Raw genomic sequence first — 17613 nt, 5'->3', positions numbered from 1 at the left:
TAACACTAGGATATATGATCTGGAACTCCAGCAGGAGAGACTGACTGGTCAGGGAAGAGCAGAAGTCTGCAGCAAGAATGGCTGTGGGTAATGCAACCTCACAGCCCACATGCTGACATGATTAGGGATTCTGAGAAAGCCAGAAAAAGAATGCACAGAAGTCACAATGAGTACCAAGGAGGATATCTATCCAACTTTTAGGGCTCATGGTAAGCAGTACATAGGGAAAAAAAAAACAGTCTCTTTTGACATGACTCTAGGAATGGAAACAACTCAGGAAAAAGAGAAAATTCAGGGAAAAGACTGGAAACATAGGGATTCTGTTGGTGATGGATCATGAAGCTGTAAGACAGTAAATAGGAAGATTTGGAGGATTAGAGGGAAGTCTGCAGTTGGTTAAGATCATTGGAAGTACAAGACCATATGGTAATAATAAAAATCTAGATGATGGTACACGACCTAGGTGGAGGAGTGGGCTTTGACTTCTGAGGTGACTGAGATAACTGAGGAGTGGGAACTACAGGTCTTGTCCTGATGGTCTCTTAGGAAAAAAGAGGGTAATGAGCTCTGAGTATAGTTATACTCCAGATCAGCTTCCTAGATATTTGTAATGGAGAGCCTGGGGGGTCATGACTAGGATAGGAACTGCCATGCCAAGAACATTCAGGGCTCTGACTGCTCCTCTATGGACTGCAGTGGCTTGTGTCACAGTGGGTGATGGGGTGGTCTAACCTAGCTTTTCAGTGGTCCTTTATATGGTGGTGATTATTTAAGAGAACTCTTGCTTTGTAATTTCTTTCTCCTAGTGTATTCATTTCCTGGGGCTGTTATAACAAAGCATTACAAACTGGATGTCTTAAAACAAAAGAAATTTATTGTCTCACAGTTCAAGGGACCTGAAGTATGAAATTAAGGTGATGGCAGGGACATGCTCCCTATGAAACCTGTAGGATAGAATCCTTCCTTGCCTTTTCATTCTGGTGGTTCTTTGGCGATCTCTGGCATTTCTTGACTTGCAGCTGTATGATTCCAACCTTTGCCTTCATCATCACATGGCATTCTCCCAGTGTGTCCTCTGTGTTTCCCTATGTTCATCTTCTTATGAAGACACCAGCTGTCTTAGATTAGGGGCTCACCTATTCCAGCATGATCCCATTTTAAGTTCATTGATTACATCTACAATGGCCTTATTTCCAGGTAAGGTCACTTTATGAGGTACTGGATGTCAGGACTTCAACATATCTTTTGTTTCTTTTTTTTTTTTCTTTATTCTTTTGGTAGGGAACACAATTCAACCCACACCACAGTATTACTCTTTCCAGTTTTTATGTATAATAACTGTACCAAATTAAAGAGAATTTGCATGTATTCTCTATCTTATTTTCTTCCTCATTGCTTCTGATTGTTTAGAATTATTATGGATTGAGCTTTCCTGACAAGTAAATTTGTCCAAAGATGCTTATTCTGAGTGTGAGTGCACTTTTCCACTCATCCTCTCCATTAGAGCCTGTTTGAAAGCCAGAGAAGACCAAGAAATTATTTTTACACAAACATATCTTCCTTTGCCAACCTGTGGCCAACAAAGCTTTACCTGACTGTTGATTTCAGTTTTGTCACTTTCCATCAGTCTAATGGTTGATGCTTTTCTCATTAAAAATTCTATTATTTAAAATAATCCATCAGCAAGATTGTAAGATTAATTCATATGTTCATTTTATAAGACAAATCTAAATCCCAAAAGCTTTCTGAGCCAAAGCATCTCACACTGAGAAGAGGGCATGTTGGCCAAATATGCCCAAATAAGCCCAAAAAACCAAGCCACGTGATCAATGAGATTTGAGAAAGCCAGATGCAGAAAGGGTGAGACTTCTATCTATAACTTCAATTAATTTTAGCTCCATGGCATACGTTTGAAGTGAAAAGGACTGTTTTTGTGGTTCCATTGGTGATTTCTGCAGTCAATTTCTAATGCCAGGTGCAAGGGTCTTGCCCCAGACTTGGACAGAAGAAAAATTACCAAATGCAGAAAGACTTCCTTCTCAATTTTCCCTATTACTGTGCAAGTCCTGAGCTGGCCTCTGACTGCACAGGAGATGTGAATGAATGGAAAAATTACAATCAGAGAACATTAAAGCTAGAAGGGCTTAACCCCCTCCCCACCCTGGCCCAAGCTAGGGCATCCCTACCTCTATTTGTCTGTTGACTCCAGTGGAATTATCACAGAAAAATCAGTCTCCCAAGGAAAAAAGTCTACCAATCCTAAATCTGCACATGAACTCCTGACCCCACTATTTGTTTCAGAGAACCTGCCTCTACAGAGCTTTCTGTATGGCTTTTTCTGGTAGGAAATTCATCTTCAGAGCCATGAACTGTCACAACTTGCTATGCAACAATCTTGTTATGAAAAATAAAGAAATACCTTTCTTCTCACTCCCTGTCAGAAATAAAACAGTGCAAGAAATTATTTGAACTGAAGAAGAGTCCTAGGATCTAAACAAATGTGTAGAGAAAACACCAAAGTATAATTACGGGTGGGTGGAGAGGCATTCCTATCATTCTAGACATTCCAGAAGCATTACATGGTGTATCAATCAAAGGGTAGCTATAGTTGTTTAAACTGCCATAGTTTATAAAGAAAATTGCCAAATGTGTCAATATTATATATATATAATATATACATATTGTGTGTGTGTGTATATATAGTGTGTGTGTGTGTGTGTGTGTGTGTGAATATGTATATACATATGGAGAGAAAGAGAGTAATAATTATACACTAAACTTTGTGTGTATTTCCTTTTTAACCAAAAATACCCCTTTGAGGTAGGCAATAACTGTCCTCTTTATACTGACAGATTAAAAGCTTTTGCCTGACAGCTCACAGACACAGTGCTTGAGTCAGGGTGAGCAGAATCCTATCTCCTAATCCGTTTTCTTTCTAGCATACCACTTCCGCTAGAATATGAGTTAGTATGGTCTTGTTTGTTGGAGACCTTTGCCGCTATCAATTGTGCTCCCATAAAACATTCTTATTTTCTCCTCCTCATCATTGCTCACATGCAATTTGGAAATTGTGTCCTAAACCCAAGTAATTCTTAAGTTCCTAAATGTAGTACTGATTGACCATCTATATGAAGTTAATCGTATTGTTTATTTATTATCAGTAATCTATTACACATAGTGGGAACCCATCAACCTTATCCCAAGGAAGAAAAGTAACGTCAAATAATACAAGGATAATGTTATTTTTACCTGTCAGTGGAAACTCTGAACCTAAGAGAATAAATACACTATTAACATTAATTATAATTGTTTTCAAGATTCTCCCATGTTGAGAGATGCCAATGGTCCTACTTCTAGAAAAACTAAGAAGAAAGTTTGTAGGTCAAGGTTTCACCCACTCTGCTTCCCACTGCCAGAACAGCCAGATACACTGGCTTGTGGGATCCTCATAGAATTTTGTTTCTACCTTGATTTGTTCAATATCCCATGCCAGAGTAATACATGGCAATGTCTGATGATTTGCTAACTCTCTATGAGAGTCCGAGACTGCTGATCTGAAGCAAAAGGTTGGTGGAAGAACCTGGAATAGACTTACTCCAAAAAAACTATGGAGATTCTAGGGTTGTCTAATGAGAAGGGACTTGTAGAGGCCAGCTGGACATTCTCTGTGTCTCCACACCATCAAAGCTTAAACATTCCCATACTCCATTCCTAAAATACTTCAAGAAAGGAGATTCTTACACTTCAGGACAAGGAGGAAAAGCCAAATTCACCTGGTTTCTAGAAGGAGTACACCATGGCAATGAAGCAAAGAAGGGATAGATTGAGAAGAGCCCTGTGGTACAAAAAGAGAACCAGCTTAGAGTCAGATAAAACTTGTTCCAAGCCCCAGGCTCAGCCACCATCTGACTGTGTGATCTTGGAAAATGTCTCACTTTTCTCTGTGCTTTGGTTTCTTGATCTATAAAATCAGAATAATAATCGCATCCATCTCCTAGAGCAGCTATGAGGATTAAATAAGGCTATGAGGACTAAATTAGTAGAGTGCTTAGCATGGAGCCTGATACAGTAAACAGTTGTCCTATATGAAATCAGAGGTGGAGAAGGCTAAGAATACAAACTTCAGTGCCAGACACAACCAGCAGTGAGAACCAAGCATGGTGACAAATGCTTGCTGACTGTCATGATGCTGTCAGTGTGACACTTTTGCACTTAGTAGGAAACGGCCTTCTTTCAGGCACAGGTAGCCCTATACTAGGGCTCACAGCTAAGTGAGGAATCATGGGCTGATGTCAGCTCCACCTCACCCTTCCGGAAGACATCTTTGTGCAAGACTTATGATCACTATCTCATTATCTGTAAAACCAGGTGGTTGAAACAGATCTCTGCAATCCTTTCAAACTCAAAAGACAAAAGCAACATTTCTGCAAAGCACCTATGATTGTAGGTGAGGAATGTTGGAGAACCAGGCTGTCCCTCGGTGCCCCTTGCCAGGCTCCTATGACAACTGGCATAAACCTTTCTCCTTCTGCCCCATGCTCTGTTGGGTTTTTCGTTTTCCCATTTTAGTCTTTGGCTCCTCAAAAGGCTGAGTATGCTTCCAGGAGCCTCCCTCCACAACTCCATCTGTCCATGCTCTTCTGAGCCACAGTCCACCGGCTGGATCCCTGGCAAGCCCCGGAGGTGAGCATGCAGTGGTCGATCTTGGGAGGAGGCAACACAATCAGAACAGCACATGGTTCCTGAGTGGCACTGTTATTCTGAACCAGTTAACTCATTAAGAATGGATCAATAGTTACACCACGAGACAACCATTGCTAGCAAACTCCAAAGAGAGAGAAAGAAGGATGGGCAGAAAGGTACATTTTGGTGCCCCTCCTCATCTTGAAAATGCTAATCTCCTTGAGGTCTACCTGGGCTTAAACACCTCATCAGAGAGGAGCTCCTCTTCAAAGGCTGAAGGACTGGATAGGGAAGTGACCTGGCAGAAAGAAGACAAGTGTCATGGGTGCAGCTATGAAATAACCAACAGATGATGTGGCCCATCTGTGTCCCTGACAGAAAGACACCAGCCCAATTACTTATCTGTAATTGTAACTTCCTCAAGGGCAACCTCACACATCTGTGCAGACTAGTCAGAAATGACAGTGAGCCAGTAACATGTCGAGGGCAAGAACAACACAAGACAACTAAGGGAAAAGGACAGAGAAGGACAAGGAGAAGAAGGCAATGATCTCAGATTTCCTTCATTTGTTCACACAACAACTATTTACTGAGAGCCTTCTATTTGCCTGACCTTGGGTACACAGTGCTGAATAAGAGAAGGTACCTATTCTCTAGTTAAAGTCCATTTGGGGAAGACAAATCATAAACACATAACCAAATATATGAATAAGAAAACTTCAGATATGGATGACTTATCTGAAGAAAAAAAATCCAAGATGAAATGCCAGTGTAAGACTGGTGTAGGTGGTAGGGATTATTTTGACCTTGGGTGTCAGGAAAGGTTTTAGTGAGGGGTTTCCATCTGAGCTGAGACCAAAATGATAAATAGCTGTCCATGGAAAGATCTAGAGTAAGGTATCCCCAACAGTTATGAGCACAAATAGAAGGCCTCTGTAGCAAGAATTCGTTTTCTACTTTTATGAGGTGGAGAAAAGGCCAGGATGTCTACAGCAGAAAGACAAGCAGAACAGACATTCAGACTTTATTAGCAAAAATGATAGGCTAAGTCATGTGCTGGATGCTGGGATACAAACATGAGAAAGTCATCATTTTGCCCTCAAGAGACAATGGAGTAGCTGAAGGGATAAAGAGAGAATCCATCTGCTATCAAGTGAAATGCTAAATTTTTCACATGATATGAATAAAGGGCTACAGCTTCCTATGTTTAGAAGGGGACTCCATGGGTTTCCTCAAGTATCAAAAACACATTCTTCTGTGCTATTCCATGGAGTTGCTATGGCAAAATCCAACTTCAATCTCATACATTTCTCAGATCTTTTCTTCTTAACTCATCTAAAAAAACAAACAAACAAACAAACAAAAAACAAAACCTCAACGTTGTGCAGTGGCAAAGCCTACACTCTAGACATGTAACAACAGGTACAACTTAGCTTTTGATACTCACTTTGCAGATGATCCCAGTGAAATAATTCACTATACTACTTGTCACCTTATTGGGGGAATCTATGACAACACAAAACACATTCATCAGAACTTCCAAACGATAGGTGGATACTTAGTGAAAGGTCTCCAATCAATTTTTTTAATGTTTATTCATTTTTGAGAGACAGAGTGTGAGCAGGGGAGGGGCAGAGAGAGGGAGACACAGAATCCAGAATCTGAAGCAGGCTCTAGGCTCTGAGCTGTTAGCACAGAGCCCAATGCGGGGCTCAAACTCACAAGCTGTGAGATCATGACCTGAGCCGAAGTCAGACGCCCAACCAACTGAGCCACCCAGGTGCCCCAAAAGGTCTCCAATTAATGACATCCACATAGTTGAGAACCTCAGCTCTCTCCTGCTCCTCACTTTTTCCTCAGCATTTCCACAGAGAAACCCACCCCACATGGAAACAGGATGCTCTTTTCTGACCACATGCACATACATCACCCACTTCCTGATGGGCACACTCTGCCTCACCTGTAAGTTACCTCTTTGTCCACAGCCCAGCCTTTTGAGTTGGACTTAAGGCCCTGGAGTACGACATCCAAGCCTCATGCCTTTTTATACCCCAAAACCCAGTTCAGAACCCTTCATGTAAGGACCACTCAATAAACCTTTGTTGGTTGACCACAGCTGTATTTTAAAGTAAAATGATGGAAAAATGCAGTAAAGAAATAAGTTGAATATAGGCTGGGGGATGTTTTTGTTTAGTTTCTATTCATTTTATCTGTTCCATAAACATTTGGGAGTACACAGTGCTCATGACATTACAAGGTACGATCTCTGCTTTCCAACAGCTAGCTGTTCCCCATTGCATGAGGAGAAAGAACATAGAAGGTTCAACATCATTGCAGGAAAGGGTCTAAGCCAAAATGACTAGAGGAGACACTAAGTACTAGCAAGGAATTAGAACACAGAATGCAGCGGGGAAAGTGTGGTGTCCAAAATGAGGGAATAGAGTCCTGAGTCAGCTTCCAGCTCTGCCACTTAACTACTTGTGTGATATTACCTAAATTTCCCTCTGTGGGCCTTAGCTTCCATAGCAATGAAGTTGGGATAATTAAGTCTATTTCAGGGAGTTGTTCAAACATTAAATGTTACTATGTATACAAACTATTTAACACATACAGTAACTGACCAATCATTGACACTACTATTCATCTTATTAACATTATTACTACTGCCTCATAACCTGGCTTCAACACTTCCTACCTGTACAACTTAATCAAACAATGTAAACTCTCCATGCCTCAATTTCCTCATCTGAAAAATGGGAATAATAATAGCACCTATATCACAGGGTCTCTATTAGGGTTAAATGTTAATGTTATAAAGCTGGATGACAGAGAAGATGCTATGAAAAACAGACTCCTCCCTGACACATAGCAAATGCTCCCTAAACCTTTGTTAATGCTATTATTATGGTATATCCTGTTCTACATAACCTCACCTTTAAAAAAAGACATGCATACAGATTGTCAGCAGGAGGGCAGAAAGGGTGGGTGATAGCAAATTGTTTGCGATTTTTTTCAGGCTGTCAATGGCAGGCTCCGGTGAAAGGTTTCCCAATACCTCCACAAGGATCGTTAACACTAATTGGATGAAATAAAACATTTTTAAAAGTTTCCTCACATTAGAATCTGCTGCTGAAGCATTCATTCTTTGGGGACTGGAAGACATCTTCAAAAAATAAAACTGGCGAGAACAAAGAATAAAATGAAATCAGAGCAAAAAGTCCTCTGCTGGTTGAGAAGTAAACTACAAGTGTCACCCACAGCAATGTGGACACGGTTGCTCTCCAGGGCAGAGCAGAGGTGCTCCAGGCCTCCCTAGTTGTATTCTGTGTAGCTTAGTTGCATGCTGAAAAAGAAAAGAAGAGAGAAAGAGAGAGAGAGAGAGAGAGAGAGAGAGAGAGAAGGAGATTGAGGGGAAGGAAGGAAGGAAGGAAGGAAGGAAGGAAGGAAGGAAGGAAGGAAAGAAGGAAGGAAGAAGATAAAGAGGGAAATAAAATGAAAAGATCCACATAAATACACAAAAAAGAAAGAAAAACTACAAAAAATAAAAATAAAAAAAACAAAATTCCAGAGCCCCGAGACACTGCACTACAACAATCTAGAATCAGGTTTGCAAATTTAGCAAATTTTATGCAAACAAAATACATTCTGAAATTCCTATTTGCTTCTTTGCACACCAAATTACAAAGACTGTGTTTGAGGGTTCAAAGGCTCCAACTCCACAAAAGAACACCTCAGCATGGCGGACCTTGCTTGTTCTAGTGCATAAGAGCCTGGGAAGAATGAAGGTTATCCTGCAGAACATGAGCATCCTTTGTGCAGGTCATCTGATACACCTGCAGCCCGATTTACATCCTAAATCAGGCCCTAGCCAGTGGGTCAGTGTCAGTCACATCCTAGCTCCTCTAATCCCTGCCCTATAAGGCTCCATCCACTGGAAGTGTCTTCCTCCTTATGTCACTTAGACATTTCGTCCCAGGGGCTGGCACAGAATGGCAGGAGATGTTCTAAGAGAGTCTTTTTATGTCACAGCAGTGTTGAGTCCAGAGAAGAAGCCCCATCATATTCCACTTCCTCCTTCTACACCCAAATAAGACCAGAGCAGATGTGAAAATGCAAAGAAACATTAGCACTTGAAAGAGACAGGGACAGGGAAGCCCAGAGTGAGCAAGAAAGGCATGGAGGGAAAGATAAAGAAAGGGAAGCAGCTAGTCCATGATAATGCAATTTTAAGTAGAAGTTGTTCCTAACTAAAGCCTGGCTCAACATCTGCCAATTCAGCCACTCTCTAGAGAGTCTTAATTCTCATGAGACTAGGAAGATGCCTTCTGAAGACCAGATCCTGGCTCATCCGACCCCTCTTCAAATGATCCCCATTACAATATGGGACAATTGTCTATAAGGCCCCTTTGCTATTTCTTTATCTCCAAATCTCCACAGAGCTGACTACCTTCCACCTTCTCCTTGAAAATACCATCCCATCTGTTTCTAAAATGTTCTCCATGTGAGACTGTCTCTATTTCATCTCTTTGGGACCACTCCTTGCTAAGAGTTAGGGACAAAGGGAACATCCAGAGAACACTAAATTCATCATCGTATTGTGTTAAGGCTTCATTTTTGCACTTCTCTTTTAGGCAGCCTGAAATCACAACATTTTTAGAGCTCCATGACATCCCTTGACAAAGCAGATACAGTAATTCTGGGGTGGGAGGCAGTTAGATATTTAACCTTTGTCCAAAGTAGTTGCTGAAGGGCTTAGTGGAAGAGGTGGGTTTTCTGAGCCAATGGGTAACTAGGAGTTCACTGGGGCTTTGGGGGTTAGCTCCTCAAAGACAATGGAGCACGGGATGTTTGTAGGCCTTACATATGTCCTTAAATCACACACTTCATTTGGCAATGTCCTGACAAGTCAGCTCTGTATTGCCAGAGCACCCTTCTCGACATTTTCTATCCTGTGGGTATTCCCTTAAGCGTACCATCCACAAACAATGCAATTTTAAAAGAACAGTCACCAGGGGTAAAACAATGGACACCAGTACCACGATTATCTTTCTAAGAATCTTTGAATGCAAAGCATGGGAATATTGCCATGTTGCCTTAGAGTCAGCTCAGTAGCCCAGTTTGGAAAACTTTAAGTAAGAGAGAATATTAAATCAAAGAGAGACAGAGAAATGATTCTTCATATGAACCTTCTTAACTTCTGCCTCATGCTGACTCTCTCTAAAGAGTAAGATTTCCCATTATCATCACTAATTCTCTGTTACCCTATCATGAGTGATACATTTCTTAGACACTGGAAATTGAGTTAACAAGTCAGTAGGCAGGGTCATCAGGGACATAGACTCATCCCATCTTACACAAAACATAGCCAAGATTCTTCTCCTCCTCAGTTTCTGTAAGCCTTAACCCCAGAAACCCATCAGGACCCAACTCAACATTGAAATATCCTATCTTTTCAGTAGATGAGTTTTCACACACCATTTTAGTGGAAAAAAAAACAAAAACAAAAACAAGAGGGAACAGCTAACCAGAGTAAATGATGTTTTCCATGGACAAATCAGACTCATCTCCACGACTTCAATCTCAGAAAGCCATATTTCGACAGGAAAAAACATGTCCTTGTGCCCACCAGCTCATGGCATGAAGGCACCCCAGGAAAGCCCAGACACAGTCAAGCCCAGGACAAAACATCAGGTCTGCCAGAATACAGGAGCCCACTGGCAACACCCCATGGCACAGGCAGAGTGAAGGCATTCAAATGGAGCCAGACTCGTCCTTTGGGACTCATTAACTTCAGAGATGACTGTTCATGCTGAGCCCCAGCCAGGTCCCCAGTCACCATGGCCACCAGGTTCGGGCACACAGTGTCCATGCCACTGTCCTCAATTTCAGTGACTCCCTGTCTTAGCCGCCCCTCACGCTTACCAAGTCCTGAGCCAAGGAGGCCAATTTTGGAGAAACAGCTCATCTCCCCAACCTCTGAGCGTTTCCCTAACACCACCACGTTCCCGGGGCAGAGCACTCAGCTCCCCATCCATGAATCGTGCAGCCCAAGGAACCAGCGACCTCCGTGCCAGCTGCGCCACAGCTCACACCTGCACCCCTGCCCCTCTCCCCCCACAACCCATACAAATCATTGTTAATTCATAGAAGAAAGACAGCTCCCTACCTGAGGGTGGCGCTCTCCCCCTGCCGGACCGTCACGTTGTCCATAGCTTTGGGGAAGGTGGCATCTCCGCTGCGCACGGGCACTCCTGTGGGTACAAGGAACAGCAGCCTGAGAGACACGACCACGAGGCACTTCCAGGGCAGGAACAGGTACCCACAGACCCCCATCCTCGACAGCCACAACTTCCCAGAACTCCGGCAGCTGCAAGGCACACACCCCCCGGGCGAGCACAGGAAGTGGGTGGGGTGAGGGAGCGAGCTCAGGGACCGAGCAGTGAACTAGCAGCGACCGAGAGGCGCGAGAGGAGAAAAGCGCGCAGACTCCTCCAAGTCTAATATTCCTCCCCCGAATCCGGCCTCGGATAACCAATTTCCACGGAGGACATCCACGGGGTGCTTCCTCGGTGCTGCTTCGGCCGGGGAAGACGGCCAAGAAAGGGGAAGCGCAAGGCAGGTGCAAAGGTGTGGGCACGTCTCAAGAGCCCCTTCTTCCCGGTAGCAGTTCTGACATGGCACTTTGGAGTGGAGTAAGCACTTTGGTACCAGAAGGGGACAGGGGGTGGGTCAGATCCGGCGCCCCAGAGGTGGTCTGCAATTCCTCAGTTCGAACAAGGGGAAATCCAACACTTTCTTTGTAAGTTTCAAAGGAAGGATCGCCAGGAGGAAAACAATCCGTAACAATAGCCGAGATGGAAAGTGGGGCACGCTGGAGGCGGCTCCGCCGGGCTTCGTGCGATCCGGACCCGGTGATCCTGCGGCAGCCGCCTCGGTCAACTTCCTCCGAGCCGAAATGCGCTCTGCAGCCGCTGCGATTCGGCCAGTCTCGGGGGAGGCAGTCGCCGCGGCGGCGGCCGAGGCAAGAGCGGCCCGGCGGAGCGCACCGCGGCGGCCCCTAGCTCGCTGGCTGTCTGGCTAGGGAAGACGAGGCGCAGCCGGCACCGGAGCCGCGCGGACGCCACGCTCAGCGGCCGCCCCCGGCCTCCGCGCCGCCTTCCTCCCGGGAGCAGCCCCGACGCGCGCGGGCCCCGACCGCCGGGGTTGTCATGGCAGCAGCTCCATCACTGACCGCCACTTTCTCCGGGGCCGGCGCCGAGCGAGCGGGCGGACTGCGCGCTCATCCTGGCGGGCGGGCGCGGGGCGCGGGGCGCGGGCGCCCACCTTAACCCCTGCCGCGCCGCGCCGCGCCGCGGCAGTGCACCAGCCGAGGCGAGGAGTTTAACCATTTACCCCCTTGAGGAGCTGTCACTTCCAAATTAAGAAGAAAGGCAAAGTTACCTCACAATCTTAATAAACCCAAGACATCTTAAAAAGGGTCACAAACTAATTAACTAGGAAAGGTTAATTTCCTGCAGCATGCATGCATGCACCTTTAAAATTATCAGATTAATTCCATTAGCATTTAGAGTAAATTTAGAGTGTTGGAGGATGCTTTAGAATAATCTCATTTTTATTCAATAGTCAATGCCCACACCACCAGCACCCCACCCCCCCACCCCCAGAAGCTACTTTCCAACACCGGAGACTCAACACCACCTTTCTAAACAGATCTCCCATATATAAAATAAATGCAAAATCACAGAAGTCTCTTAGTGTGTAAAAGTGGCAAAATCGCATCAAAATTTTGGTCAAGTTTGACACTAACTTACATTCTTTATTCTTGTTTTGTCGACATTAAAAGATGCTAGCCCTGCAAAAGTGCTCATTCAGATGAATGAGTGTGAGCCACTTGCTTTATTTATACTGCGGACTCCCAAGTTTCCTGGGTTTCACAATCTTGCAGAGCTGATTTCAAATCATCTTAAGAGGTGTGTTTTTCGAATTCTTGAAACCCAGGGAAAAACTGGTTTTGCTTCAGTTCTTGTCACTTCTCTCTAGCTGCTGTGGGTCCCTGTATACCTACATTTAAATTTCTCCCTTAAGTCCAACTATGAAAGAATGCAGTGTATTCCCCTTCCTGGGCCTGGCCCCTGAGCTAGGGAGAAGCCCAGAGCAGCCCAACCCACACAGCTGTGCTAAGTAATGCTAACATGCTTTCTCAGGGACTTCCAGATCTAAGCCCTCTACACTGACCCAGATTTTTCCTGGGCTTAGACAAGAGGCAACCAACGGTGACTTTGTTTCTTCTCCCTCAACTTTCTATCAGATACAACCAGGAATCTGTTTTTTGTTTGTTTTTTTTGTTTTGTTTTGTTTTGTTTTTGTTTTTTTTTTTGGGTTTTTTGTTTTTTTTGTTTTCCAATAGCTGTTAAATAACAGAAAAAGATGTTCTTTCCCAAATCCATCTAGCCAACACCAAAATGATTGATACATTATAACTATAAGTGTCCCAGTGCCAGAAAAGTCCTTACACCTTGCAGGTTGTAACCACTACTTGCATGTAGGTAACATATGTGTCAGAAATAAAACAAGCATTTTACCCACCATATTGCCTCACCCTACTTTAGACTGGTAGGGATGGAGATAGGGTTTGCAGATGTAGGACCCATACTCCAGGGTAACAAAGACAGACTGAGCAAATGTGTTTTTTTTTTTCTTTTAATAGTTAACCAGAAAGTGGTCAACCGTTAAAAGTTGAGCAACTTTACACTGAAGATCTCAATTAATCCATCATTAGGGCCATTTTTTCTTCATCTCCTCTGGTGACTTTTCCTGAGATTAAATTCTCAGGGAAACCCACCTGCTACTTTTGGCCAGTAGGGACCCTTTGATATATAGCACCAAAAAAAATCAATTGTCAACTTATGCCTGCAACAAATGACTTTACTATGGGGCGGGGGGGGTGGAGCAAAAGCAAAAAAAAAAAAAATGGCATCTATGCATCTATGGAGAGCAGGAGAGTTTTGCTTATATTTTTGAAAGAATAAAAAAGAGAAAATCTTTCTCTGCACCAGTCCATTCTTGCAAGACCCTATAAGAAGTAAAGTGTGAGATTGTATTTGCTGACTTACAGTCTGCTGAATTTGGAGTTGTTCTTCCCCTAAAGCCAACGAGTTACCTCTAATAATATCCATCTTTCAATTTTACCCACCCCTCATGCTCCCCTACCAACCCTTCTGTGTACACACATCTTCACTACCTCAGCTGGAAATAATTACAGTGTGGGGAAGGGAGAGGGATTCATTCTGGGCTATGGAGTCATTTCCTTGCAGGCTTGGGAATGGCAGGGAAGATTCCTTTCGTAATAAATTCTAGTCCTGGCTCTTGCATCTAATTCCCAGGTAGGTACAAATGAGCATTAGTTTTTGCATCTGGGAATGTGGATAATGACAACAACCAGCCTTCCCTAGGGACCTACATACATGATTAACTCTACAGGAAAATACTTAGAAATCCATTTAAGGTGGAAGATGCTTTATTAATACCTTTTGTCTGCTACCACTTCATTATTATGACTGGGCAGGAAAATAATTCTTCATATGGGCTCTTTAAGATGTTCATTTTATACCAGTCTGCATGTCATTGATCTAAGACAGTCAAACCATCTTTGTCTCTGACCATGAAGGGAGGGTGCTGAGCTGCAGCATCTGGCAGGAAACCCAGCAGAGCTCAGGTTGGAGACAGAAAAGCCACTTGCAACCTCATACCTTCTCCGTGAGTCAAGGGGCCCAAACTTTATTCAAAAATGGAAGTTTAGAAAGTGTTGAAAGACCAGAGATGCCCTCACAATTAACAAGCCAGAATCCATTTCATCCGAACTCCTTATTGAAGTTGTTTGAGTAGATGAAGATCAAAATCATATGTCAACTCCCTGCCCATCCCCTAATCCCTAAATATAACCAACACTTAGTGGCTTATCCTATATCCTGTGTCTTGCTTCATAAAAACTGCTAGATTTATTTTATTTTTCCCAGCATATCCAAGTTAATGAAAAAGGGATGACAGTCAGAGCAATTTCATTATTTGTGTTCTTTATAAAAACAACTTCCTTTCTGCCTCCTGGAAGGCAGCATCCTAACAAGCGCCCACCTCCACCTTCTTCCCCCCATCTCCCTCTCCTTCCTCCCTTCCCTCTTGGATACACATATACTGTACACATAAATCAACTTGTCACAGCTTGTCTCTGTGCTGACAGCTGTAATTGCTTCAGGTTATAAAAATATCCATAGGACAATGCTTTTCAAGCTCACAGACACACACACACCTACACACACACTGCCAGAGCAAACGAAAATGCTCATACTCCCTTTAATGATCCCATGACTGCAAAACAGAGGGAGTGCAGGAGCTCTGCGGTGCAGATCCCAAAGAGCTGGCAGGCAGGTGAGGAGACAGGGGTAGAGGGAGGCTTCTGGCATCAGCAGCATCTACACACTAAAAGCAAGGTTGGAATAGGAAATTCCCAGTGAAAGGGAAATCAGCTGTTGTTTTTGTTTCACTCTATGTTACCTACAGAAAGCTGGGGCTAGCTAAAGAGCTATGAATATTCCACACACACGGAAGACCAAAAGAAGAGCACTAGCTTAAGAAATGCCAGTTCTGCTTCTCCTTCTCTAAAAAGGCTAAAGGCCCCCCTCTCCTGGTAGAGATTCCAAACAGGAGCTCAGGCAGGAAGATAAGATGCAAGGCAGTTACAGTGGCGTGGCACCGAGTAGATATTGAAAAGTTTAATCAGAAAAGGTGGTGTGGATCTGAATAAAGAGATGTCTCTAGGGGAACAGGGATGGGCAGAACTCTGGAAAATACAGGCTATTCTTTTCCTCCTATATGAATATAAGATCAAAATAAAATCGTTGTTCATCTGGGCTAGAGTCCAGCATGTTAGGATTTCAACAGAAAGAGCAAAAGAGCAACTTGAAGGAGGGGAAGAAGCCTCTAAGGAGAAAAAAGGGGTCACAAATAGAGAGGATAGAAAAGGAGAACAGGAAGAAGTGGCAAAGGTTAGGCTATCTATGGACTTTGAAAGCTATACAACTTTCTAAGAGGTGCATAAAGGGGAAAGATGGTCAGAAGAATAATCGGTAGGTAGACGGAAAAGTAAGGAGGAGCACAATGAATGATTAAATTCAAAGCACCAATAAAGAAAAAGCCAGATGCCTAAATGGGAGCATCTCACAAGCCAGGGATCTTTGGGGCAGAATCTTTCCTAACCTAGGTTTTGGGTCAAAATAAGACCCTGGAGTCACAGAATCACAGAATGATATGGTCGGAGGGGACCTTGGAAGATATTTCGTACAACCCACTCATTTCATAAAGGTGGAGGGTTGAACCCAGGAAGGAGTTATTACTGTAGGGACATAAGGGTAATAACTGGTAAATCAGAACTGGAACTCAGGACTCACGGCTCCTGTTCCAATATAGCTTTCTGCTACACCTGTCAGGTAAGGACACTGCTTAAGAGCTAATAAAATATCTCCTTTGGCTGCTTCATCTATGGGCAAGAGAGAGAACTACAAAAGAAGTGATACTATTACTGCCAAGAATACCTCTGGGTATCCAATTATTCAGTTGAATTCAGTGCATTCAGTAAGTATGGACAGGTAGACTTTGAGCTCCTCCTATGTACCTGAAATCACTTTGGAGTTAGTGATACAGGAATGAAAGACATAGCCCCAGCCTTTGATTTGCTTGTAATTTTGTGTTATTAGGTTTGGCAGTGGTTTTATTTGTATTTACACTCATGAATTTTGAAGTTATCATGAACTCATCCCCACGCTCCCTATGAGCCCTTGAGAATGTTCTCAGTGCTAAGAAAAACAAACTGGGGTGGGGGGGACGCCTGGGGGGACCCAATCAGTTAAGCATCTGACTCTGGATTTCAGTGCTGGCAGTGCAGAGCCTGCTCGGGATTCTCTCTGTCCCTCTATCTCTATGCCCCACCACTCCTCTCTCTCACTCTTTTTCTCTCTCAAAATAAATAATCATTGAAAAAAGAAAAAAGCTGGAATATGCCTCCCTCTTAGAATCAGTTTGTCCCATTAGCTTGTCCAGATTTCCAGGCACTGACCATGTTTCCCGAACTTAATTTAAAATGACATTAGGAGGGGAGAGGTGATCTCAAAGATTTATAAACATAAGTGAGAAATTCATCTATACAACAAACAGGCATTTAGTGTTACACTAGCTATGGGATAGGCAGGGCATTGAAACTGTGATGAGAGAGAGAGACAAAAACAAAATCAACATAAGACTTACCTTCATAAATCACACTGTCCAGCAGGGAAGACAGATAGTAAATAAATAATTTTACAAACCAGTGGATACAGTTGTGATAAGCACTTTGAGGGGGAAATAGAGAATGCATATGACAGAAGGGTCTTGTGGAATCTGGAAGATCAGGAAACATTTCCCCAAAAATGACTTTAAACTGGGACTTAATAGTGAGGAGATGAAGAGGCAGGTGGTGTGGGCGGGAACCTCGTTGTAGGCAGACAGGACAGAAGCCACACAGCCCAAGACCAGAAAGAGCATGAGCAGAAGCTGCCTTTATATTCTCAGATCGCCCTCATGTCTAGGGATGGATATGTGTAAAGTGCTGTGATTGAACATCTTTAACTCTTCCAGCATTCTGTGTTCATTCACTTATGAATTTATTCAGTGCAAATGCATCAGTGAAGAATGACCATGGGCTTTGGAATTGGACAGACCAGAGGTCAAACACTCATCATCTCCATTATTAGCTGTGTGACCTTGACTTGAGGAAATAATCTCATTTGTAAAAATAATGGTAAGAATGGTGCCTACCACAGAGTGTTGGTGTGATGAAGAAATAAGACAGTTGATGTAGAGAGTTCAACAAAAGCCTATTACACACACTGCAGGGGTTAA

General features: G+C 43.4%; 1 protein-coding gene across 7 annotated transcripts in view; it reads right to left on the bottom strand.

Moving 5' to 3' along the window:
- Positions 1 to 17613, bottom strand: part of NTM (neurotrimin) — a 948891-nt gene that overhangs the window by 394925 nt on the left and 536353 nt on the right. For 2 of the 7 annotated variants that reach the window (XM_045483496.1, XM_045483497.1), the window contains exon 2: positions 10850 to 10934. In XM_045483496.1, the coding sequence (XP_045339452.1) occupies positions 10850 to 10934 (85 nt within the window). Of the gene's footprint in view, positions 1 to 10605; positions 10734 to 10849; positions 11937 to 15743; positions 15752 to 17613 lie in introns of those variants that run through there. The other 5 variants (XM_045483498.1, XM_045483499.1, XM_045483502.1 and 2 more) reach the window with 4 other exon arrangements.

This window comes from Leopardus geoffroyi, chromosome D1, assembly GCF_018350155.1.
Source record: "Leopardus geoffroyi isolate Oge1 chromosome D1, O.geoffroyi_Oge1_pat1.0, whole genome shotgun sequence".
Lineage (NCBI taxonomy): Eukaryota > Metazoa > Chordata > Mammalia > Carnivora > Felidae > Leopardus > Leopardus geoffroyi.
The sequence above is the reverse complement of the archived record's forward strand: the minus strand, read 5'-3'. Positions and strand labels throughout refer to the sequence as shown.